General features: G+C 30.1%; 3 protein-coding genes across 5 annotated transcripts; 1 reads left to right on the plus strand and 2 right to left on the minus strand.

Moving 5' to 3' along the window:
- Positions 1-237: 237 nt before the first annotated feature.
- Positions 238-16,894, minus strand: LOC148275322 (solute carrier family 66 member 2). Of its 2 annotated transcripts, XM_088235858.1 has the most exons (6): positions 16,502-16,894; positions 14,916-15,052; positions 14,679-14,762; positions 10,322-10,538; positions 7,583-7,715; positions 238-7,181 (listed from the first exon to the last, which is right to left on the minus strand). In XM_088235858.1, the coding sequence occupies exons 1-6, from the start codon at positions 16,702-16,704 to the stop codon at positions 7,125-7,127; spliced, it is 831 nt and encodes a 276-aa protein (XP_088091984.1). In that variant the 5' UTR covers positions 16,705-16,894; the 3' UTR covers positions 238-7,124. The 2 variants fall into 2 exon arrangements, with proteins under 2 accessions (XP_088091984.1, XP_088091985.1); XM_088235859.1 differs by lacking the exon at positions 14,679-14,762.
- Positions 16,895-18,253: 1,359 nt separating this feature from the next.
- On the plus strand, positions 18,254-21,653 carry LOC148275323 (mitochondrial import inner membrane translocase subunit Tim21). Of its 2 annotated transcripts, none has more exons than XM_088235861.1 (4): positions 18,254-18,380; positions 18,827-19,178; positions 19,286-19,468; positions 20,887-21,653. In XM_088235861.1, exons 2-4 carry the CDS (start codon positions 18,831-18,833, stop codon positions 21,034-21,036), a joined length of 681 nt encoding a protein of 226 aa, XP_088091987.1. In that variant the 5' UTR covers positions 18,254-18,380; positions 18,827-18,830; the 3' UTR covers positions 21,037-21,653. The 2 variants fall into 2 exon arrangements, with proteins under 2 accessions (XP_088091987.1, XP_088091986.1); XM_088235860.1 differs by having other exon boundaries at positions 18,266-18,403.
- LOC148275324 (transmembrane protein 231) lies at positions 21,228-23,186 on the minus strand (the record flags this gene model as incomplete). Its single annotated transcript, XM_088235862.1, has 3 exons — positions 21,228-21,934; positions 22,171-22,393; positions 23,058-23,186. Coding segments are annotated over 3 exons (621 nt in total), but the record flags the coding sequence as incomplete, so codon positions are not given.
- Positions 23,187-24,529: the final 1,343 nt, after the last annotated feature.

Genomic DNA, 24,529 nt, shown 5'->3' on the forward strand with positions numbered 1-24,529 from the left:
GTTGAAAATGGCCCTCAAAAATTAAATATTTGGGTATAAGAACTCAAATATTTCTTTTTCACAAAAAAAAAACTGGCAATAAAACAATAAAAAATATATAGATACAATGTAGGCATATGCTCTTTACTTGTATTTACGTGTGAGATCACCTACCTGTTTTTTTTTGCGAACTGTTTTGTAAACAAACAAATAAATAAATAAAAAAGTTATAATGGGATGTAAAAATGAAACTCAGAATTTTAGTTGAATTTTCAAGGTTTATTAAATATAACACAAACAATAAAAAAAGACTAGCACACATACATTATAAAATTTTTAATAATTATTCAAAAAATTTAAACATGACTGACGTAATTTGCATTCAAAACAAAATTAATTACTACACCACAATTTAGTCATGGAGTCGGGTTAAGAAATTAATAAGAACCAGAATTAATATTCTTATGCAAATAGTAAATGTATATGGAAGATATTATAAAGCCCTGTAACTCAAGGATGAACAAATTATTTATATACAAGCACGTTTAATCTTCAATACATTTTAATGTGTACATTAGTACACATAACATGCGTCGATACATCCTTTACAATTCGAATACCTTCTTTTTTTAGAAAACCACTTATATTCACCATATTATTAGTAGTAAAATAAAATTAATATTTTTAAAAGCTTAAATTCAAATGGCAAAATACAGAATTCCGTTAGTTAATTGGAAAAAAAATATTAATATAAGATGCACATTATTTGTACTAGGTTATTAAATTATAATAGAATCAGGTAATTGTAAGACTAATTACAGAGAAAACATATTTTATAACAATAATTTAATGAAAACGCAAACCCATACTTTGTAAAATACCCATGTTTCGGTCTATTTAAAATAAAAATCTTTAAAGTTGTACGCACTATCAATATTCATAGCGATAATTGTAATTTCATTAATTAACTATTGTTTTAAGAGACAATAATTATTAAGGGGGGTTATTATTTATGCATTTTTAGTTTCTCACTAGTTTCTTTATTGTACAACAATCAAAATAAATAAAGAACATATGAATTTCAAATATAAAATGTAATATCTATATGACTTGATATATTTATTTAAATTATAATATATTAAACCTCCATCGTACTCTTGATTGACAAGGCAATTACTGTATTTATATTTTTTGAGTCGGGTTGTGGTCCGGTGATAGTGCTCGAGATGTTTAAAATTCCATCTCCACTCTACCACTTTGTGATTCTTATTTTCTAGCACAGTTATTTATTACTAGTAGGAAATGGACCCACAATTGAAATATTTGTGAAAACCAAATAAATACATCTGAAATAAAAACCGGAAAATATCAACTAAACTAAATTTAAAGAATCAGCAGAGTTATGGTTACTATAATTCAATAATATTACAATATATTTATTAGAATTTGCTTAAACTAAATTATTAATGGTGAATTTTTAAAACTAATGTTTAATATAACAATATTATGGGAGGAAGTTATATATGCACTCAAAAAGCAAAATATATCTATGGCAAAATTTAGACATACATAAAAATACAAAAAATTCAGATTCACGCGTAGAAAATTAATAAAATAGTTATTTTAAGATTTCACGGTGTTTTTTTATTGTTTTTTGACCGCGCTTTTCTTAAATTATTATGAAATAACAACGAGGAAGTTTTTTTTTAAAGAAAAAAGAATTCACTTATGAAGTTTTTAGCAGTAAAATATGAAATAAAGTAAATGTGGTTAAAAACAACATAAAATAAATGTGGTTTCAGTCCCAAATAATGGAGTCAAGTAATAAAAAGTTTTCATATTCATGTACGCTGATATTTAAATATACATATTATTCATTAAACAATTTATTTCAATTCAATTATTTATTCGTTTTACAAACCATCAAACTGTGCATTCATTATTTGTAGAATATGTGAATATTCCAATTATAAATGTTTGTACACAATAGTGGATGGGTCATGTAAATTTAAAAACTATAATATTGTTAGAAATTTTGCACTGCTGTACATTATTCCTGACATTGATTTCTGACAACAAATAAATCAAATTCATAGATTTATTTATTTATTAACGGACATTGTCCATGTATACAATTTTAAGGTTTAAATATTACAATAAAAGAATAGTTTAAAACATTTAAAAAAAAAGAAAAGAAGCATTGACAAACATAAGGGACATCGAGACAAGATCTGGACTATTTATTTAGTGCTCGTTTAAATCGTTGTAAACTTAAATCAAAAAAGTCCAGATCTTGTCTTGATGGCATCATTTACATTTTTCATATTTGACAATATCACTTTATTGGCAATATTTAAACATTTTTACGCATTGCGTCAAAGAATTTCTCATAAGAATTAAATATAATTTATATCATGACATATAGTAAAATTGGTATCAAAATATTAAAATGAATAAATTGGGTTTAAAGAAGTTTACACCAATTATACCACGGAAGACATGTTTAAAGATTTTGTTTCTCAATGTCCTTAAAGAGTTTACAATGTTTATATATTTATAGAAAGAAAAAAAAAATTAAATGATGAAAAAAAACAATTACATAAAGATGCGCTATTACATGAATGTGTGATTTATGGGTAGATAATTAAAAAAATTGATGAATCTACTTCACAAATCAAACGATCTATTCTTTTCAAATGATCTCGGAGAAGAAAAATCATATTTTTCTCAAAATTACTTGAAAATAGATTAGCTATGGTTGATGTGAAAATATATGGAGAAATAAAATACTTACCACAAAAAACTATGAATTAATAATATTATGAAACTACAATATTCCCGTTTTAAATTACGATCACAGAGTTTAAATTAATTTTAAACATGGAAAAATTAATTTAAAAAAGGATATAAATTTGTTTTGAGTTAAAATACTCCGTACAACAATGGAAACATATTAATGCAATAAACGGAAAGATTTTTCAATGAAACGTCATGTTTAATTGAGTTAAGTAAACTCAAATTAAATACAATCTTAAGAATTATTTTTTCTATAATATGTAAATTTCACAATAAATATTTTATTTGTAATAGATATGTTTTACAGATTCTGTATGAGTAATCACTAGGAAGATCATTACCACTTTTTTCCGGCACTTCTAATTTTATATAATATAAAATTTTAATTTGGATAAGCTCTTGGGAAACAATTGTCGTAACTTTCAAATGATTTTGTAAAAAAACTTAGCCACGTGTTGTTTAGATTTAAGAATGGAAACAAAATTGTTGTTTATTAAATATGCACATAAAAACAAACGCATTAACAAATTAATCTAGGTATGTACATAATATTAACTATACATGCATAACTTCTAAACAGTTCTTACAATATTGCGAATTACGTACATAACCTAAAATATATATGTACATTGAATTCATGGAATTCAGAGATATCATATAAATTTACATGACTATTAATAATACAATATCTTGGTAACTATTTCTAATTTAAATTTATTTTAATTTATGTTACCTACCTGCCAGCGCTGAGGACACTGCATAAATACACAAATTGTGATGTTATCTTGATTAGTTATTCCACAAAGAATGATCAACTTTATGTTGCAAGTCTAGGGAAACATTAACATAAACAGCAAAGGACATTTGAAAAAAAATTGTCATAGATTGATAGAAATTGAAGTGAAACAGAAACACCAAATGGGCCTCTGATTGAAAGAATAATTATATTGATTGTATCGATGCACTGGATGAGTAACATTAAAATTTATATATTTCAATTAAGATTGACCTAAATTCTCTCTCAAACCTGTTGGAAATTTTTCTCCAGTTTTCTGTTGCATAAATAACAAAAGAAAGGCTCATAAAACAACTGATATGATTTTTGGAAAGAACTTGATATGACATGGCAGTACACTTAGAGAAAATATGATTAGTATAGCTATAATACAGACCAAATTTGGCAATATATTTAAAAACACATAAATACTATCTTTAAATAAGAATATTGTTATGTTCTAAAACAAAATTACACTATGTACATTAAACACATTTAACCTGTTTTAAAATCTCATATGCCGAATACATAATTTTAAATACTGAAAAACAAACTATGGAGTATATATACATTTTTATTAAGACACTGTATTAAAAATCTTTGGTATTGAAATATTTACAGTTCCATAGTAATAAAATCCCGAGGAATCATGTTTATAAACCCTGTTGCATGTTACGTAAAATCAATAGATAGAAGTATATTATTTTATACATTAAATTTAAAATAAAATTTACAAATTTCGTAAACGAATAAAAATAATCTGTGTTATATTATTTTTATTCTCTTTTAATTAGGTACATTGATTAAAATTGAAGTCATAGATTTATGATAATTCTTGAACATGGTGTTACGGATTGCTTTCATAAAAATCCGTAACACTTATAAACTTATAATTTTAAACAGATATTTGGTATACTGCCTGATACCATTGCCAATCAACGAATGATCTTTAAAAAGATAATATACATTTTCAGTCATATAAAAGCATTATAATCCACTTTCTCTTCTACCAATGTAAAATTTTGCTATTTTATTGCCAACACTCTAAGGTTTGTTATTTCATAATCCTACCGAGAGTTAAAAATCAAACATATATATGTTAACTGGATTTTAAAGGGTAGTATTTTATCTCCAAAGTTTGTGAATCATGTTAATTAGACAATATAAATACAGATACAAAGACAGTCATCGACAATTCGACAGAAAATATAGAAACATAATTATTCATTCACCCTGCAAATAAGAACAAAAATAGGGGAGTGTTTTTCAAAACGGAGTCAAGCTTTTGGAAGATAAGTTGTAATTATTTTAAGTCTTTTTAGCTCTCTAAATTAAAAAAGTATGCCTTTGTTTATGAAAATTTTAAACAAATGAATAAGTCAGTGTAATATTGGAAGAAAAGGGAAGTAGATATAACAAAGAAAATCCATTATATAAATTTTGTATTTCATTAACAGACTCAGCGTTTCCATTGTAACACTTCATGACTATATGTCACACCGTATAAATAGTGAGTTTTACAAAAAAAGATATTCACTATATTATATTTTTGTTCAGCGCCCCTTAATAGCAGAACCTTCCTCCTAAAACTATACCGGTGTTGATTACACTAGTATAAAAAAATAGTGATTTAGCAAGAAACACCACATAACATGTAGCATAAAATACATGACTCGAGCAAAAAAAAGAGAAAAAGTTATATCTGTTAATATGATTTGTAAATAAAAGAGTCTCACAAAAATTATTCAGAACAGCGTCATTAATTTAACTGATTTTTAAATTAATAAAATTTTTTGGTCATTGTAAACATTTACGGGTTTTCAAATTATTTCAGGCCAATTATATGACAGATGTATGTAAATTGAACAAAAATATAAGTATCAATTATGTAGATGAAGATATGCAGTGCAGATGATAAAACATTGAATGAGATGTTTTATATCACAAAAGAAGCCGCATCCTCGGGGAATCAATGGTTAAGCTTTAGGATATTAGAGCGCTCGCCCCCTAACTAATAGCCCAATACTTTAAGGACCCGGGCTCGGAGGAGGGGATCAAGCAGTATGAGAACACTCGCCCGACAGTCGGTAGTCAGGCTCCTTAAAGACCTAGGTTTGGAGGGCGAGAACTAATTTATGGGGACCCGTCACAATAGATCTACAGAGGTAGCATTGTCGCCAGGAGCTTATATAGCGCTGACTCCTATTTTTCAGAATATAAATTACAATACTTTAAAAAAAATTACATTTATAACGTTATAAAAAATAATCTCAAGAAAATAAATGACGTATTTGCTGAAATTTAACTAAGGTGATAAAATGATCAGAGTACATTTTGATATTCTTACAATAATTACTTACGTATTTATATTTATCGGTTTTATAATTGACAATTGAGAATTCAGCAACATGGGTATACATGTTTTGTTTTCATTCGATATAGATCTTAACCCAATTAGTACATTAAATTTCTTTTTTTTTACTTATTTAGATATCATACAGTCTAGAATAAAAAATCATAGCGTATAACTTATTAATTATTTTTAAAATGAAATTTTGGCAATTTACTACCCTTTTAAAAGGTCAAAATTACAAGACTTATTCGGCATCGTTAATTTAAAAAATAATGGCATTATGAACACTTCCAAAAATTAAACCTTTTTATGTATTCCGTCCATTCTGGGAATATAAATTATACCAATACAATATTCCAATTAAAATAAATACGAACGGTCTTTTGAATATAACTTTTTACTTGTTTAGTAGCACAGTTATTGTTAGTTATGAAGACGAATATTACTGTTAAAGTTTTTCAATAATTTCAACTTTAAACATAAAATAAGTCTTTAAAATTATTATATGTACATACATAGGTACACGATCTTACCACAATTGGAAAAATGTATTGTAGAGATACGCCAAATACAGAATGCTGATATTGAGATCTACGAACGATCTGCATCTCTCAGCCTGGATTTGGATATTTTACTTGAAGTAGATAGAGTTATTGAATGTTCCATTTGTGTTGATGAATAGCAGATCTCAAATACCTATCAGCATTATTTAGTTGGCTTACCTCTAACAGTTATCTATCAATCTTGGAGTCTCAAAACTAAATATACATTTCGAGCTCTAAAATACAACTTTGCTGCGTATATTCGTCACTAATAAATGTTTGAATTCAAACGTAACTCACCAATTTTATTAAATAAAAAAAACACATTTTTTAGCTAACATTTCACAACCACTAACAATATGTCCTATATAGTCACTTTATACAAAATAAAGCTTAAATAATGATGACATGGAAAGCAAGTTAAAAAAAAAATATTATATAATATGTACAAAAATATTGTTTCAATTTAGATAACTACTATTGTTGAATTTCGATATTAAAAGAAAACTACAAAAAAATATATATTGCAAGGGACACAGCAACAATTTTACGAGACAGCCAGCCAGAATACAACGTCGCGAAGGTGAGGAAGTGTGAAGAGAGAAGTAATATAGAGAAATGAAATTATTAAGGTTGGGTAAAATGATGTTGTCTGCTATAAGTCTGTCTCAGTCCACTGCTAGTCGCCGCGGCGGGCCCTTCGAGCTGCCGCTGTCTTGTGACGGTACAACCAAACCTGAAATCAAGTTCAACCGAACTTAAGCCGTGTCATCTAACCACAGAATTATGGTTGATCCATATTAATATAAAGAAAACCATTAAATACGTTGGTCACCAAGTGAATCATGGATCAAAATAACTCTAAATAAATAACAGATTTAAAATAAAATACTGTGCTATGATAGACAGTTGTGAATTTTAGTTACCATACTAAGATCCTAATAGATAAGATGATCAAAAGTATGCTCTGCTATAATGATAAAAAGAGTAAGTTTTTTCTAGATAAAGTATCTTAGTTTAGCCCATAGACTGAATGTAATGAATAAAACATTATTTGTCAATGATTAATTTATAATTCTATATACATACATTGATTTAATAAGTTTGTGTGTATGTTATATATTATTAAGTATTTACCTGTAATAATATAACTGTATCTAAAGAAACTTGCAATCCTCCACAGACCCAAAATTGTGGTGGGGCATCTCTCAATAGGAAATAAACAGTCTTAAAAACATCTCCACAGAGCCACATTATCACCATTGTAAGGCTATAAAGAAGAAAAGTTTTATATAATAAAAACAGTTCATTACAATAACCGCCAATAATATATATGCAATAAAACAACAAATTAGAAGAGTCTACGTTAATATGACTAGCATATTAATAAGTACATATAAAAAATGTTTTTTTATTTTATTCTTGTTTACTGACATAGGGGGAAATTTATGAATTTATTTATGAACATTATGATGTTACAGCTACAATAGCATATTTAAAAAAAAAATCATATAAGAGTGATATTGAAAAGATCCTTATAATGACATATAGGGTCAAAATATAAATATGAAGTGGAATTTTTTAAGTGTACTTGATTTATTGTAGGACTTACGGAACATCATTGACTACAAGACACTGAAATTAATTGACTTTGCACTTGTACAGTCCTAGTTAACACATGGAAAATATTCCAATAGAGCTGGGGAGGGGCTACCAAAAGCAGAATAGAAGCTTTACGGTGGTGTAAAAATACATATTGCAAATAATGAACCAATGCCCTCTAATGCATCCTACTTCTCTACTGTTTGTAGAACAAAATCTATTGTGTGTCAAAGAGTTGTTTTTGAAGTCAGCCCCTTGCCTGTTTCATTAATTTTGTATACCTATATTATGTTCCATTAATATTGTTACTAGAAAATCCACAATTTGTTAGCGTTAGAACAGGTTCTTGTTTAGTTAAGTGGCTAATTGGGAATTGCATATTTTTTTGAAATCTAAATAAATATTATTTTTACTCTTTTTGTTTGTCTTAAATACATATCGTCTTGATCATAGAACAACGACAGATATGATTTTCTTCAACTTTACATGACAGTGGTTTGAATTTTTTTTTGACATTTTATGTCACAATTTGATGAGAAAAAAGTTTTATTTATTATTATTTTTAATTTATTTTATTTATACATTTTATCATATGTGAATTTTTTGTTACAAGGATACATACCCTTTTCCATATCATTCGATACTAGGGTTAGTCATATATCAGGTTGGGGAAAAGTAATTTCGTATTTCACGTCCTTTTTTTTCAACTAAGTATAACTCGTTCATTATTGGTCACAACGGATCATACGATACGGCTTTCTAAAGGTGTGAGTGTATACTACAAACACTTCTTAGACAGTATTGTGCTTGGTCGGTTCAGTCGTGAACTATCGTGCGTCAAGTATGGAGGTCTCAAAGGAAGAAATTCGCCATATTTTACATTTTTACTACCTAAAAGGGAAAAACGCGTTGAAAGCGGTCATAAAAATTGCGATATATTCGGGGCCGATACTCTTTCAGTTCGTGCTGCACAATAGGGGTTTGAGCGATTTCGTTCTGGTGTAGTGGAGGTGAATGATGCACCACACTGTGGCAGGCCTGTCGTCGAAAATGTCGATAAAATCATGGAAAATATCGAGATAGCAGTCGTAGCATCGCCCAGGAGCTGAATATCAATCATAAAACCGTTTTGAACCATTTGCAGAAGGCTGGATTAAAAAAAAAACTCGATGTTTGGGTGCCACACGAGCTGACGCAAAAAAACGTCTTGGACTGAATTTCCATCTGCAAATCGCTGCTGAATCGCAACAAAATTGACCCATTTTTGAAGCGGATGGTGACGGGCGATGAAAAGTGGGTCACTTACGACAATGTCAAGCGACAGAGATCGTGGTCGGAAGCCAACGAAGCGGCTCAGATCGTGGCCAAGCCAGGACAGAAGGCCAGGAAAGTGTTGTTGTGTGTTTGGCGGGATTGGGAGAGAAAACTCTAGTATGAGCTGCTCCCCTATGGCCAAAAACTCAATTCTGCCCTCTACTGTGAACAACTCGACCGTTTGAAGCTGGCGATCGAACAGAAGCGCCCAGCAGAAGGCGGCCTCCGTGGTGTAGTGGTCAAGACGCTTGATTCACGCACGGAAGGTTCCGGGTTCGATTCCCGGTGAGAACACAAAAATTAAAATTTGATTTTTCTCAAGCCTGGGTGCTCTGTGATGTAATTCACCACTGTAATTAGGCCTCCTGGCCTGTTGTGGTGCAAAAAAAATGTAAAAAAATAAAAAAAGCATTGGTGAATAGGAGAGGAATCGTGTTTCATCAGGACAAGGCTAGGCCACACACATCTTTGATGACGCGTCAGAAACTCCGGGAGCTCGGATGGGAAGTTCTAATGCATCCACCCACTAGTCCGGCTCTGGCTAAGAGCGACTACCACCTGTTCCTGTCTATGGTCAACGCGCTTGGGGGTACAAATTTGGCCTCAATAGAGGCCTGTGAAAATTGGTTGTCCAAGTTTTTTGTCAATAGGGACAAGGGCTTCAATGAGAGGAGCATTATGTAGTTGGATTCTCATTGGCAACAAGTTATCGAACAGAGCGGCGCGTATTTGACTTAAATCGTATGATTGTAACACTTTTTATTAAGCATTGAAATAAAGTGAAAAATACAAAATTACTTTTTCCCCAAACTATTATATATATTTTTTTCAAACCAGGAACATGAAGCCTTTATATAACCTTTTCCACATTTTACGAACACCCGCCCTTGTTCTACGATCACGACGATATGTATACAACAATTATATGAATACTGGTATAAACATCATATATTAAATTACCTCATTCCTTCTGTACTTTTGTTTTGATGGTTTTTTGATATCTGAGGTGCACCAATCATGGCCTCTGTAAATACGGCTAAGAAACCAATAGTCTCTACAAAAGCTGATACATCTATCAACAGGTAAGTTATTCCAGCACCAATAACTGCAAATACCAACATGCAATCCAAGTAGCTCTGGAAATCCGTCCATGCCCAGAAATACTTCCTTTCCATATCTGAAATACATAATGTTTTTTTTCAAAGGAAAATAAAAATTGACCATAACATATAATAATAGAATTAAGAATAGTCCAGAAACCGCATACGCACATAAAACAGAAGGCGACTAAATTTCTCATAAATGAGTAGGTTTACGTTTTTACCCATTAGTTTCTTTATAGACGTCGCTCAGTACGAATTCAACTATACCGTGTTGTGTCCTTTTAAAGTGTAGAAATACTGCTAGGATCTTAAAGAAACAGGATGCAATCACATTTCATGTGTAATTAGCAAATTAATGTGTATGTAACAAATGCATTACTTTCCATCTGTCAGATTGTTGAAGAAACAAAATGAACATTTCGTTAGTGTTGCCAAGTATTTTTTTTTACCCTACTTTGCTCATCTGAAGAGAGAACTAATGAAAATAGGATCTCGGATTAAACAACTCTATCATGGACATTTGACAGACATTATCTTTAAAACATCAAATATTATTTAACATGATATAAAAATATCCATCTTATGTAAAATAAAATTTGTTTTATATTTAAAGTTTAAAGTTCATTAATTCAATTACTCTTATATAATGACCCTTTACTTATCTACTCTATTGTGTCAATCAACATTTCTGCATGCACAATAAAATTTGAGAGAAATTAACAGATTGCTTTTTTTTACCTTAAATTTGTGTTATAATTATTTTTTTTCCCATCGTGCAATATTACGCGGCGACATCACGAATGCGCACGGCGAAAGTGAGGCATAGTGGGGGAATTATTGGACACAGTCCGATGTATTCAAATATGATTCTACGCTCCTTCTGGACTATTCTTAATTCTATGATAACATATTATAGTGAACAGAAAAAAAACAAAGTCGATTCTTAAACTGATATTTACGAATTAGTAAAATGAGAATAATGTTAAAAACACAGATTGATATTTTAAATAGCCACACACCCAAAACCCAAAGGAGACATAATAAAGTAATTTTTAATCTTAAATCATGAATTTTTCAAGTCGATCATAACCATTTCTTGGTTTCTATGGTTACATCATTCTTTATATTTATTTTTATTTTGATAACGAGTTTATAAAACAATATATTACTCAGGCTAAGGCATCTAGGCGCATACTGCACTGTGAATTGCAAGATCAAACCACAGCAGTGAAGAAATCATAGAATAATACCATTTTTAGGAAGTTATAGTAGTCGAATTATTAATAATGGAAAAGTTAAACCAAATTGTTATATTCATTTTAAAAAAGGTAAATGTTATATTGACATCAAACAAATTGTACAGATAATTATTTGCTTAAATTTTTCTATTTTTTTTATGTTGGAATTTCAAATTAACGCAATGTGAAAAGAACCATTTTTAATAACAGCTGTGCAATTAACAAGATAACATTCTTTTAAAATCCAATATAAAAGAATACCTTACATAATTTAAACACATTTAGCGAGTATTCAAATACTGATGAATCTGGATTTTAATATTTTGTTATTTATTATATAAATAAAAGACGAGTGATAACTATATCCACAAATCTGGAGCAACCAGTGACCGGTTTCATCGCTTTCGCGAGATCTATGAAACTGATATATTTATTATAATTCAAAAACACTAATGATAAAAAATTCAAAATTATATAAAAGTAATTTAATTGAATTATTTTTGTCTGAGAACCTTTATACAAAGTATTACAGGGTAGTTTAAATACATAATGTTATACTGTCAAGGCTCTTTTTTTATAAAGTTCTTGATTATCACATGCTGATGAACCTAATGATTATCAAATTCTGAGGGATGTAATAAAAGTAAGGAGATCACTAACACAAAATTAGTGATTGGTTATTCCAAATTAACGGGTTTAAGTATTACTCATCTTTTATTTCTAGAATAAATTACAATGAACTTCCACCAAGAATTTTCACTGACAAACTTGAATGTTTCGGGGTATTGGGTGAATAAAATTACTGAGGAATTACGTATGAAATTTTTAAAAATCTGAAGCAAGATAGGTGCTATATTTTCTCAATGTGAGTGGGGTATTTGGATTTATGGTCGAACATGTTAATCACACTTATATAAATTATCTATATGTTAACATATCTATAATAAGAAACAGGAGTAGGGTATTAAAACCACTATTTTATTATAGATGTTTTTATAAATATTATGTAAATTGTTTACACTCATGAAAATAAAACAATAAACAAATATCAATATTTGAAATCATGCGTGAAAACAAAACCATTATAACTCACATTCATTGAAATATATACATACTAATAACATGCCTTTATTGTTAATGTCCTTTTGTAACACAAACAAATTCATGCAGACAACAAACACAACATGCTTGGGAAACTGTTAATCATCTCTTTATGGAAAAACATGTTATTATGCTGACTTTTTTAGGAGAGAATCATAATATCTTCATAATGAAAAAGTAGAATTGAGTGTAAGCATCAAAGAATACTTTAAAGACAAATGTAAGTCTATTTTAGTAATATTTTTATCGATTAAATAGTTTAGTAGGTGAGAAAAAAAAGTGGTTTAAAAATAAATTGAGAAAAGCGCAATTATCTGAAAAGGGAAATTACTTAAACATTTTTAAATGCCATGATGAAAATGAGAACTGTATTTAAACACTTATTTATGAAATAATTGCTAAAATAAAATTTTACTTTGTATTTAAAAAATAATACCCCTTTTTATGATTACTTATAAGTTATAAGCAATATATAATGGTATTAAATATATCATTTGAAGTGTGTTATATTATAATAATTTATATTATTTACACATTCACATTATGTAAATTAGGGGAATAGGTATGTGATCCCAAAACAACAATATTGTGAAATTTTAATATTTTTTCTAAAGATGCATCATCGATCAACCCCAAATATGTTGGCTCAAAAAAATCATACAGTGATATTAATATTTTTAATCTAAAACTGAATAATATTTCACTTCAAGATAAACAATTCTTACAATATAAAAACATAACAGGTTGACTGCCGTCCTGCCAAGTGTGGAGAGTGGGAAATGTTGGAATTTTATTATAACTATAATGTATTACATTACTATTACGACAGATATAACAACATTGAAACGTAGTGCCAATGAATATACAACTCGGTACGATGGTTTTTTTTGCACCACAATAGGCTAGAAGGTCTGATTACAGTAGTGAATTGCAATACAAAACATCCAGGCTTGAGTAAAACCAAATTTTAATTTTTGTGTTTTCACCGGGAATCGAACCTTGAACTTAAATGTGTGATTTAAGCGTCTTAACCACTGCACCACGGAGGCAGCCAAGTTGCTGGTGAAATATTTACGAATATAAAAATAACATACTCTTTTAAAACGTAAATGCGCATTACAAAAACAAGTGGCAATTATTTGTAAAATAGAATGTGGCGGGAAACATGTTGAAATGCGTAAAAAGTTTTTTCTATCCTTATCACATTGTCAACACTGTGAAAAAATACGAATGTTTATTTCTCTGAATTTGAAATTTAGAAACTGGTATGTTTGTAAGCATTTATTATAATTATCAAGTGACAATATGCAATGGCGATTGGATTTAAAAAACCTTTATCTGGTGTAACAAGTAATGTTTATAATGAGAAAATACAGTCGGTCCCGTCTTCCTCGTAATAACCAAGTTCGACTGTATAAGCCTTGTATATTATAAGCAAGGTAAAAAATAATGTAATTCCAATATAAAAAAATACCCCCATCGAGACCGGCAGTCAACGTGTTAGTAGAATAAATATTTATTATTGATTTGAAGACATTAGTTATAACGATAAAAAATATTAAATTCAGAATTTAGCTAAATCAAAAAAAGTAAATAAAAGTTATCTAATGATCATGTCATGAAATAACAATTTGCTGTCAATAAAATTCCAGATATTTCGATTCCATGAACACAAAAAGGCCAACAGTGATAAGTCATGCGTAGATAAGGGGGTACTATTTACACACTGATAAACCATTATGAATTACAAAAGTGGAATAATTTGTAGGCACTGTACAATAGCCGAAGCTTGACATCTACAAAGAAACGAGAAACATGGAGGGTGGAAGGAAACAAAGCGAGATTAATAAAGTGTGGACAGAGAGAAGATCTCACCGTAGAAGCGATGAGCATTTTGCCCGACCGGAGCTCCATTCTCCCGTCTCTCGCTCAGCCAACGAGCCACATCTTCCGATTGCGCTGAATATCGGACATTGTCATATTAAATACAAAATAGATCAGAAGGAGAATCAGTACATAACTAGACAGATCAAGAAGGCAAAATGCTTGTTCCAGATTATTAACACATGTCAAGAATGAAACAAATAGTTAGAAATTAGCATACAGCCATACCTGTGAAAATGCGCTCGCGAGCTCTAATAATCTGGTTCTTTTTTCTGACAGATACACACAAATGTATCATAGCAAACATTGTTAGATTCATTATCACACTTTGAATCAAGAGTGGTATTTCATATCTCTTTCCGAACCTGGGAAGTAGTCATACAAACATAAATTCACGGCAAACAAAAAACTACAAAATAATGTCTTACCCTATTAAATAAGACTAACAAATCAACAAGTGAATATTGACGTCACATATTTATTGGTCTATTCTGTGAAAAAGTGGTCATTATGATGATAAGATTTTACAATCAAAGTTTGAAATATTATTTTGTTATCCACACCTTGTGGTGCATAGGGCATTGATTTGGTATTTCAATTGGAGTGCACCCATGATTATTTGTAATATACATGAAGGTAAGGCGTTGGCGGCCTCCGTGGTGTAGTGGTCAAGACGCTTGACTCACGCACGGAAGGTTCCGGGTTCGATTCCCGGTGAGAACACAAAAATTAAAATGTGATTTTTCTCAAGCCTGGGTGCTCTGTGATGTAATTCACCACTGTAATTAGGCCTCCTGGCCTGTTGTGGTGCAAAAATAAAAAATAAAAATAAAAAAAAGTAAAAAGACAATCAGTCTTACTCCTTGGGGGCCAGCCAACAGATTATGAAAAAACTATTAAAGAAATATTTCAAGTCAACCTTGTCGGGAAACAAACAAGGGACCTCAGGTATGGTTGGAAAACATGCTGAACATGAGATGGACTAATCTCCATTTGATTTCCTATTTAGGGTTTTTTTTACTTAAGAGTAGCCACATAGTCGAAAACACTTGTCCTATATATTTGATTCTATTTCAGACACAGGGGTGAAATGTCAACATAATATAGCTATCATATAAGTGACATAAAAAGAAACTTATTACGGCATCAGTTGATTATTTTCTATATTTACAACTTAAAAATTATATTAAATACGACATTGCAAAACTCAATTAGGAATATTGGTTAGTCAACTCTAAGTACAAAATACGTTATTTATTCTGAAATTTCAAAGTTTACTTCCACAAATTAGATAATCTAACCGAGAGATAATAATAATATTTGGCTGATTTATGTAGCGCCATTTTTGTAAAATATCACCTCAAGGGCGCTTTACAATTCTATAGTTAAACTTACATTCTAACTAATAGGTATATTAGGCATAGGCATAATATGCATATTGAGAATATTTTCATATTGGTAATGAAAAGAACTGACCCACAAAATCAGTTTTGCGAAAAATGACTTGAGTTGTCTAGTGGACAAAAAATCAAATTTCTGTCGTATTACCTACTCAATCAAGTTGTGATAGAGCGGGGTTCAAACCTCAAACTACTGATTCGTGAGTTCACGACACTACGCACAGGACCACAACCCAGTTTGTAATATTGTTGTGTAGCAAAATAATAATTTACTTTCAGGAATAAATTGAAATGAAAATTGTGTTGTCTAAAATCTGTCTAAAATCATCTCGAAAATTTTCGCAGTTTTTGAGAACGATGTATCTTAATAATAATTACTGATGGTTACTCTGTACACTAAAGTTGGATACATACCAAAAGAGAATTCTTAATGTGTTTGCTACTAGAAGAGCTAGACACACATATAATGAAAATCCTTCAGCGTCTTGAGTTTGGTTTATTTGTCGGTATTGGGGAATATATGGGGTTACACCACCAATAACCATAGCGCCGGCTGCGCCCCATCCAACCAGATGGCCCACAGTCAATCCCAACTCATCAGATATTATCCAATCCATTTTGAGGACTTTTGAATTCTCGCTATCCCAGCAGTCTAACACTTCGGCGCACGATTGATATGCTTCCTCCTAAACTTATCAATAGCATTTTTACTATGTTTGTAAAAACATTGACCCTAATTGACAAATTGATATCAGAGTAATCAGTTATCAGAAATAATCAGAAATGTCACTAGTGACACCGATGCGAAATCACGGCATAAAGGTGGTAACATTGAATAATATAAAATATGCATATTTTTATGTTGGTCATCATTGGTCTGCAGTTTGGGAGCTGTTTGGGAATGCATCAAAGATCGCGGTAGCAAAACTTATCGATTTCTGTATAATATTGAATTTTTTTTATTGAATCAAATTTCCCAACATAATTTTTATTACTAAATGTTATTAAATATTTGTATATAACCACTTACCGACTTTTCTATGTCTACCGGTTTCGAGACATACCCATCTCTTCGTCAGTACACCAATTAAAATGCATGTGGTGTTGGTTTTATATTTTTGCCCAACAACTATGGTGAAGGCGTATAGTGGGTTTTGCATGTTGGTTTGATTGGTGTCCTGACGAAGAGACGGGCACGCCACGAAACCGGTAGACATAAAAAAGTCAGTAAGTGGTTATTTACAAATATTTAATAACATTTTGTTAAATATTTGACCACAAAGTTAATGCTTTAAATATTTATAATATTATTTAGATTATTGAAAACATGCATTTTAATAGACTGAATCCAATTTATCTTTATTTGCATTAGCTACATATTTTAGCTCTCTTTTAAATATGGGAGTTGCAGTTTTTTAACCTTGATTATTCAGATTTATATTTTACAGGAGGTATCTTTATTTAAATAGCGTTGAGAAAGGGAGCGAATTTAGCTTTTGGACGTTTATGCGAACTTTTATTCACAGTAGCGTTGCCAACCGTATCGATTTTTGGTAGATCTATCGATTTTGGGAGCAGTCTACCGGTGTACCGAATCCAATTTTAATTTCACACATTTTTAAACATTTCCTCATATAATAAAATATTGGAATATAAAAATGGTTACATATTTATTAATTTTTGAAGAACTGATTTTTTAAACAATAACATCGAATGAATTCGCTAATCGAAAATTAGTAATTTAATGAATTAAATAATCGAGTGAGTTATTCATTTCCAGTAATCCATAGGTAATAGATATGGGCGTTTTGGTTATTGTGGCCTGCGGTTACTTTTAATAAAGCTAGGTTTGCACGAGGTGTGGGGGGTGGGCACAGAATTCAGAGAAAATACAGTACCGTTGAAATTAATAATTTCATGGGGAGGGGGGGGATTTGCCTCAGATTTTCTAAGATCTGGGCATTGCCCCTTCCCGCAGCATTAAGAATTAACGGTTTGAACAAAATTTACATTTTGGAGGAGCAGGGATGCCAGAATATTGAAAAATCTGTGGCTTCTTCCCCCCCCCAGGATGCCAAACACATATTTAAAAATAAATAAATCTATCAATTCATTTGTCTATTTATTTATTAGTTCGAATGAATTACTTCATTCGGATTTTTATTCGAATGAAGCATCACTACTCTAGGTATGACGTACCGAAAAGCTGAAATAATATTTGTGTAGAGACAGAAGAAGAAGAAGAAGAAGAAAGCGTATAACAAAACAATTAAGTATATAAAGCGAAAGTGAGGTTTGGGAAAGTTTTTTAAAAAAGTAATTAATTTTTAGATATTTAATCTTAGTTTCTTCTCTCAATTACATAAAATAATCCAAATTTTTGGAAGCCTGCATGTAATTTATTTTTAGATGTCAAGTTATAAACAATGTTTTTTGTTATTGCTTACTAAAATCAAACGTAAATAATGTTGAGTATGATAAAATCAAACAAAATGTTTTTAAAATTATCGTGAACATAATTGTACCTAAGCAATAAAAATAATCTGAAACTTGAAAATACTTTTTGAGGTTATATTATCTATGGGGCTGTATATTTTGTTTTAGTTATCTCAAAATTAAACTTTTATAATAATTTTGTTTCTATTTTTTTCTCGCACAGTTCATAGTGATTGACTTGTTTATTTTTTTGTATAAAAACATTCCACATGTAAGGTTATGTTATTTTTTGTGATTTTACAGAAAAATGTCTACAGTATCCAAGTTAGCTCCTTTGATTAAATACCCTAAAAGTTTTTTAGTACAAAGCATTTTCAGGCCTGGAATATGCGCTAATAGTTTAATTAATAGAGATTTTTCTGAAAAGAAAAATGAATCTGCCGTATCTAGAGCCAATCCATCCTCGAATGTTTCTACGGATGTTCGACCTCTGGGAGAGAAAATAAAAGAGACAACCAAAACTGTATCATACATGGGAGTTATTGTTGCTGGGGTTGGTGTTACTGGGATCATATTTTACTACATATTTAGAGAGCTTTTTTCCAGCAAAAGTCCAAACAGTATTTATTCTGCAGCATTGGAAAAGTGTATCGAGGTAAAAATATTATCTGTAACTTTTGAGTTATGTTTGAAATTAAATGCTTTCAAATTTTGTTGTTATCCGACTCATTTATTAATATTTCACTTTCATATTTAATTTAGAATCCCTATGTATCTGACTCCTTGGGAGCTCCAATTAAGGGATATGGAGAAGAGACAACTAGGAGGCGTAGAACTCGTGTAAGTCACGCGTTCTACTTACGTAACGGTGTAAACTGTCTAAGAATGCAGTTTTACATTAAAGGGACTAGAAATGAGGCAACTGTACATTTGGATATGAAAGAGGTAAGGTGATTTTCCGAGTTTAATGTGGAGTTGATTATACAACTGGGTAACATCACCGGGTTTCTGGCACAAATTGATAACTACATTTTACTAGTTGTAAGATATTGCATTTTTTAAGTTAAAATCTCACCCTAAATCAGCAATTAAAATAAAACTGCAAACTAAATATTATAAAATATTTTTTTTGTATTTACAAAATACAAAATATTTTTATTTACTTAAATAAAAATAAGATTATTTGATTTAGTTGCAACAGAGAGGGAAAACATTTTTGAGAAGGGAGTATAGGAATCTAAGCATTTACAGGGCTCATGACCTGTCATTGGCTGGTTTAAGTGGCCACTTTACACACTCCTCTTTACTCTCTTTAACAAAGCTTTAACTCTCAAATCCCTGTTTTGAGAAATCAAGCATTTAAGTTTTGTTCCAATTTTACTCTTTTATATCTTATTTAAATATAGCAAGATGTTTAGTGCTCATTTAAGAACATGTTTTTAATTTTTCCGTTTCTTAATTTTATATTAAGTAAATATCAAGTTATTTAAAGCTTTTAGCCTGAATAAAATACCCGGTAAACGACTTAACCTAAAATTTATTTTAGAACTACAGATATATGACATTTGAGGGGGGGTCCGATGTCTTGCAGGGCACCTGCTGGCACAGCGCGGGTTTAAACTGTACTTAAAGTATTAATAATTAATATATTCCTTTTTACCATAATAAAATAATTCAGCTCCTAATGTGCTATTTAACAACTCTTTTCCTTTACATGGTGTGTTATATTTGCCAATGAGGATGTTCAGTGGTTTTAAAAATAAAAATATATTTGTTTATAGACTATCAAACTAAGCCAAATTTAAAAAAATAAATAAATAATGTATCGTATCAGTGTTATATTTCTTTTGATGTTTTGTAATTATGAAACTACTGCTGATTGGTAAGTTGGCTTCCCGGAAACCGGAAATCTATCACAACACTTTTATTGATTTATCCAAGTGAACTTGTCACGTAGTTCTTTTTTTTTAAAAGGAATAACCCGCTAAGCATCTATTTTTAGAGGCTTGTCATCAGGTGGGAAAGAGGGGATATGGAAGGAGATTATAAAAATATACAACACCAATTGAGAAAACAATCTTTTTTGGAACTGGCGGCAATCGAACCCGCGCCGCCAGTTTCACAGTTGGTCGTCTAACCAACGGTCTAATGAATTTTTTCATACATTTTTGAGAAACTGTGACTGATTTTAGAGCCAGCTTTATTACTTTTAAAAAGATCCGACAGGTTTTACGTCTTAGATCGTCTGCACATTACATTACCTTCTGAAATAATATTCTTAAGTTATTCTGCTTATTCTAGAATACATATAGACGTTGTTGATTTTGTGAATTTTGATTATGTTTGATTATTTTTCATTGCAGAATGAGAGCGGAAATTTTGAATATCGTTACTTATTTGTGGAGCTAAATGATTATTCAAGAAGGATCATCATTATTGAAGATAATCGCTCCACAGTTGATAAAAAACCATTAGCTGCTGATCTATTGCAACCTCTTCCTAGTATTATGTGAATGTAAACTGTTTTTATCATCCTGAATTTTTATTTTTAAATTTCAACACAAATAACAATAGACATTTTTCTCATCATTCATTCTGATGTTTTTTAAAAATATAATTTTTAAGATGATATTTGATCAGTTAGTTTATTGCAATAAATATAGACACAAGTAGTCAACCACATAGGGAAATTAAACAAAGAAAATTGTTTATAATACTTTTATCGTTCGATAAATGAATGTCTACTTTTCTTAACTATTTCACAGTTGCTTTAGAAATGAAAATATTACATACATAAAAGTAATATTATTATATGACATGGCTTATTCGGTTTTCCAAACATGATGATTTTATTTTTAGGACTGATTATGTGACTGTACATATTTATAAACTAATATTTTTCTAAATAGGCAAAATATTAATTAAAAAAAATTCCATTAAATAATAAAAAATCTTCCATTGTTATCAAGGACCTTCTTTGTTTTTGATGAGGAATTTTCAATAATATAATTGAAAAAAATGGCTTTTAGTGGTTGTCTATTGGCAATCAGATATGCGTATTATTTTATATCAAAGGAATTTTTGTAAATTTGTAAATAATTGTTAATATAAATAAATATGTTTCATGACAGCGGTTATTTATTTAAATTCCTTTAATATTTTCTTCCCATGGAATAATTTTCCAAGCTGGCAAGATACGATTGGTAAAAACATATCGCTTTATTTTAAACAACACCCAGAAAAATAAAATCGCAATCGATAAGTATTGTTGCCAAGAATGCTTCAGTTCTTGCCAGATACCTGGTCTGTACCGTATAGGATTTTCAGGTACAGCAATAGATATCGCAACTTCTAGCTCTGTTGTAGATCCATATTTTGTAACCGAGTAAACGTTTGTTAGTATTGTTGATACTGCAAATAAAATAATAATCAAATTTCAATTGATAGACTTATGGCCGGCTGCACAGCAAAAAGTTAATTAAAAAACATATTAATTTTGAAGAATTGTAACGCTTTTGTTAAAATAAGGGAAATAAGTAATAATAATAATCTTCATTTTTTATGCAATAAATTTGGTTGGTTTGAACGTAATGGTGCATTTGACCTTAAAGCATTCATTTAATCATTATATTATGTATGTATATTACCATTTCTTCTGGAATAACTATATAGTAGATTCTCCAACCAGTTGTTGGTATTGACATCAGGGAAAACTGAATTGTTATATCTGACATCTCTATGGTTGTATCTGCAAGCAAGAGGAAATGCTTGGGATGTCCCAAGGTTTGCAGTCACAAAAAGTTTGGACATTGGAAATCCAAATGTTTTCTCAAGCACTAAAAGGCTTTCCATTTGTAACAAACAAGGATCCTGAAAAATACAAAATAATCTAGGCAATATTAAACATTATTTTTATATTCATTTTTAGCACTCAATCAGCACTTTATTTAATCAATTTAATGTAAAACAAATTATGTATGAAACCATAAATAAACACCCACAACTATGATATAACATACTTACAATATGAAAGAGAAGTTAAAAATTCAGAATAGTCAAATTGTGGTCTCCTGGTAGTGGAGGAAATTGAGGACTCCGAATTTACTGACACTGTTTATTATTTACAATTAGTTAAAATATTAGTTTAAATATAACAGAAATGCGAATATTAGAAATTTGCATTAGTAAAACTAATTTACAAGTAAATATAAAAAAGCTATAACATATTTATAAAAAAATGAATCTTTCTAAGGCAAAGATATGGACATTTTACGTCAGTTCTTCAACTTTTATGTACCGCCTGATAATAATAATAGGATAACTTATATAGTACTTATTACCTGATGAATGATCTCGATGGTTCTGTTTTCATATTATTTTGTGGTTAGCACTATTGTAGAACCAGAAACAGTTGTACCGGTGGTTTCTGGTTTTACATTCATGCTAATGGCATGGAAGGAGCGGGCCTTTAATTATTACATTATTTTATATGGAACTTAATACAAAATATTGAATTACAATAATAAAAACATACATGAAGCTTATAATCCAGTAGTAGAAGTAATTTTATTGAATGCACACTTTTGCCTAATGGATTAGTAATCTTTGCTGTAAAATATATTTCATCAATTTTGTTATCATTGTTATAATCTTCTTCACTGACCTGAAAAATAAGACTAAAGAATATAAAGTGTAATCACTCGGGTACAATTGACTACATTAATGAAAAAAATACCGGTAATCATTGCTGGTTATTTAAACATGATAAACACTAAACAGAAAAATACAGTATTTCGATTACATCCAAATCTTTGTAGACAGGTACTGAATAAGCCTCTTAAGTGGATACCCGGTGATAGGGAATTTTGATGAATAGATGAACATTGTTTTTTTGTCACTCTCTCGCAGATGTCTTCCCGATACTGTGCCAAAAAGGACTGCACATCGAAGTCATTATGTCTAACTAAAATTTACAAAATCAAAGTTTTGATGTCCCATTTTTTGCACCTCAAAACTTAAGCGATTTTGTTGTCTGAATGAAATATTTATGTCGGTACCTTTTTTGTTTTAAAAAAAAAAGTTATTATATTCATATATCGCACATCCTAATACAGCAGATAAAACTGGGCGCTTTTAAGGGTTTTTGGATGGTTCTAGTTTGGATAATAAACAATTTCAACAATAGGGACATGCTTATGGTAAATATCCATATTTTGTAAAAAAGTAATTACTATGGTAGCATAATCCGGGGAGAAAATACAGGAATATATTTAAATGAAAAAAAGTGAGACCGCGCTTCCTCTTAAAATGAACCAAGATCAAAGGTTACATCTATTCAATTCTGAACTATCCTAAATGCCAATTTTTCAAAATGATTTTTTTTTACAGAACATGATTCTATGTGAAATTTCCTTCCTTTTTGGATAATCTTAAATGCTAAAAATCCAATACTTTTTAAGGTATTTAATAATTTTCATCCATCCTAAACGCCAAACACCCGAGACCATTCATCTAAACTATCCCAAAATTCTAGGATGCTCTTGAAAGGCAATTATAGAATTCTTTCCAGGATTTTCATACTTTTGTCAATTTTAGAATAACATGGCATTTACAATACACTGGAATGCGCCATTTGTGAAGTCTAAAAAATAGCTCAGAATTAAATAGACGATACGATCAAAGATACCCAAACCCAATGGTAAATATATACAGTGTGAAAAGTGATCACTTCACCAGCCAATGACATGTCATAATTTTCATATTAATCCCAAATGATTTTTCATCTCTGTTGAGATATAGGTAAGTATGTCTTTCTAGAAAAATATGTTAATTATTTCTCTGGTTTGAAAGTCTGTTTACTTGGTCTCCGAACCCCTATTTCAATATCTAGATATGTTTTTTATTACAGAAATAAGAGACGAGTGATACTTTAATCCACAAATTAGGAATATCCAGTTAAGTATCACTTGTCTTTTATTTCTATAATAAATTACAATGAAATTCCGT

Source organism: Micrasema longulum, unplaced genomic scaffold (assembly GCF_059751315.1).
Source record: "Micrasema longulum isolate JH-2025_06_02 unplaced genomic scaffold, ASM5975131v1 h1tg001461l, whole genome shotgun sequence".
Taxonomy (NCBI): domain Eukaryota; kingdom Metazoa; phylum Arthropoda; class Insecta; order Trichoptera; family Brachycentridae; genus Micrasema; species Micrasema longulum.

What these genes read in the sequence shown, in the direction of transcription:
- LOC148275322 (XM_088235858.1), bottom strand. Translation starts at nt 16,704, where the DNA reads ATGGATTGGATAATATCTGATGAGTTGGGATTGACTGTGGGCCATCTG. An exon ending in AAAAGTACAGAAGGAATGAG is followed by an intron (nt 7,716 to 10,321) that starts GTAATTTAATAT and finishes TCTTCTTTATAG; the next exon opens with CCTTACAATGGTGATAATGT. An exon ending in ATACAGTTATATTATTACAG is followed by an intron (nt 7,182 to 7,582) that starts GTAAATACTTAA and finishes ACTTGATTTCAG; the next exon opens with GTTTGGTTGTACCGTCACAA.
- LOC148275323 (XM_088235861.1), top strand. Translation starts at nt 18,831, where the DNA reads ATGTCTACAGTATCCAAGTTAGCTCCTTTGATTAAATACCCTAAAAGT. An exon ending in CATTGGAAAAGTGTATCGAG is followed by an intron (nt 19,179 to 19,285) that starts GTAAAAATATTA and finishes TATTTAATTTAG; the next exon opens with AATCCCTATGTATCTGACTC. An exon ending in TACATTTGGATATGAAAGAG is followed by an intron (nt 19,469 to 20,886) that starts GTAAGGTGATTT and finishes TTTTCATTGCAG; the next exon opens with AATGAGAGCGGAAATTTTGA.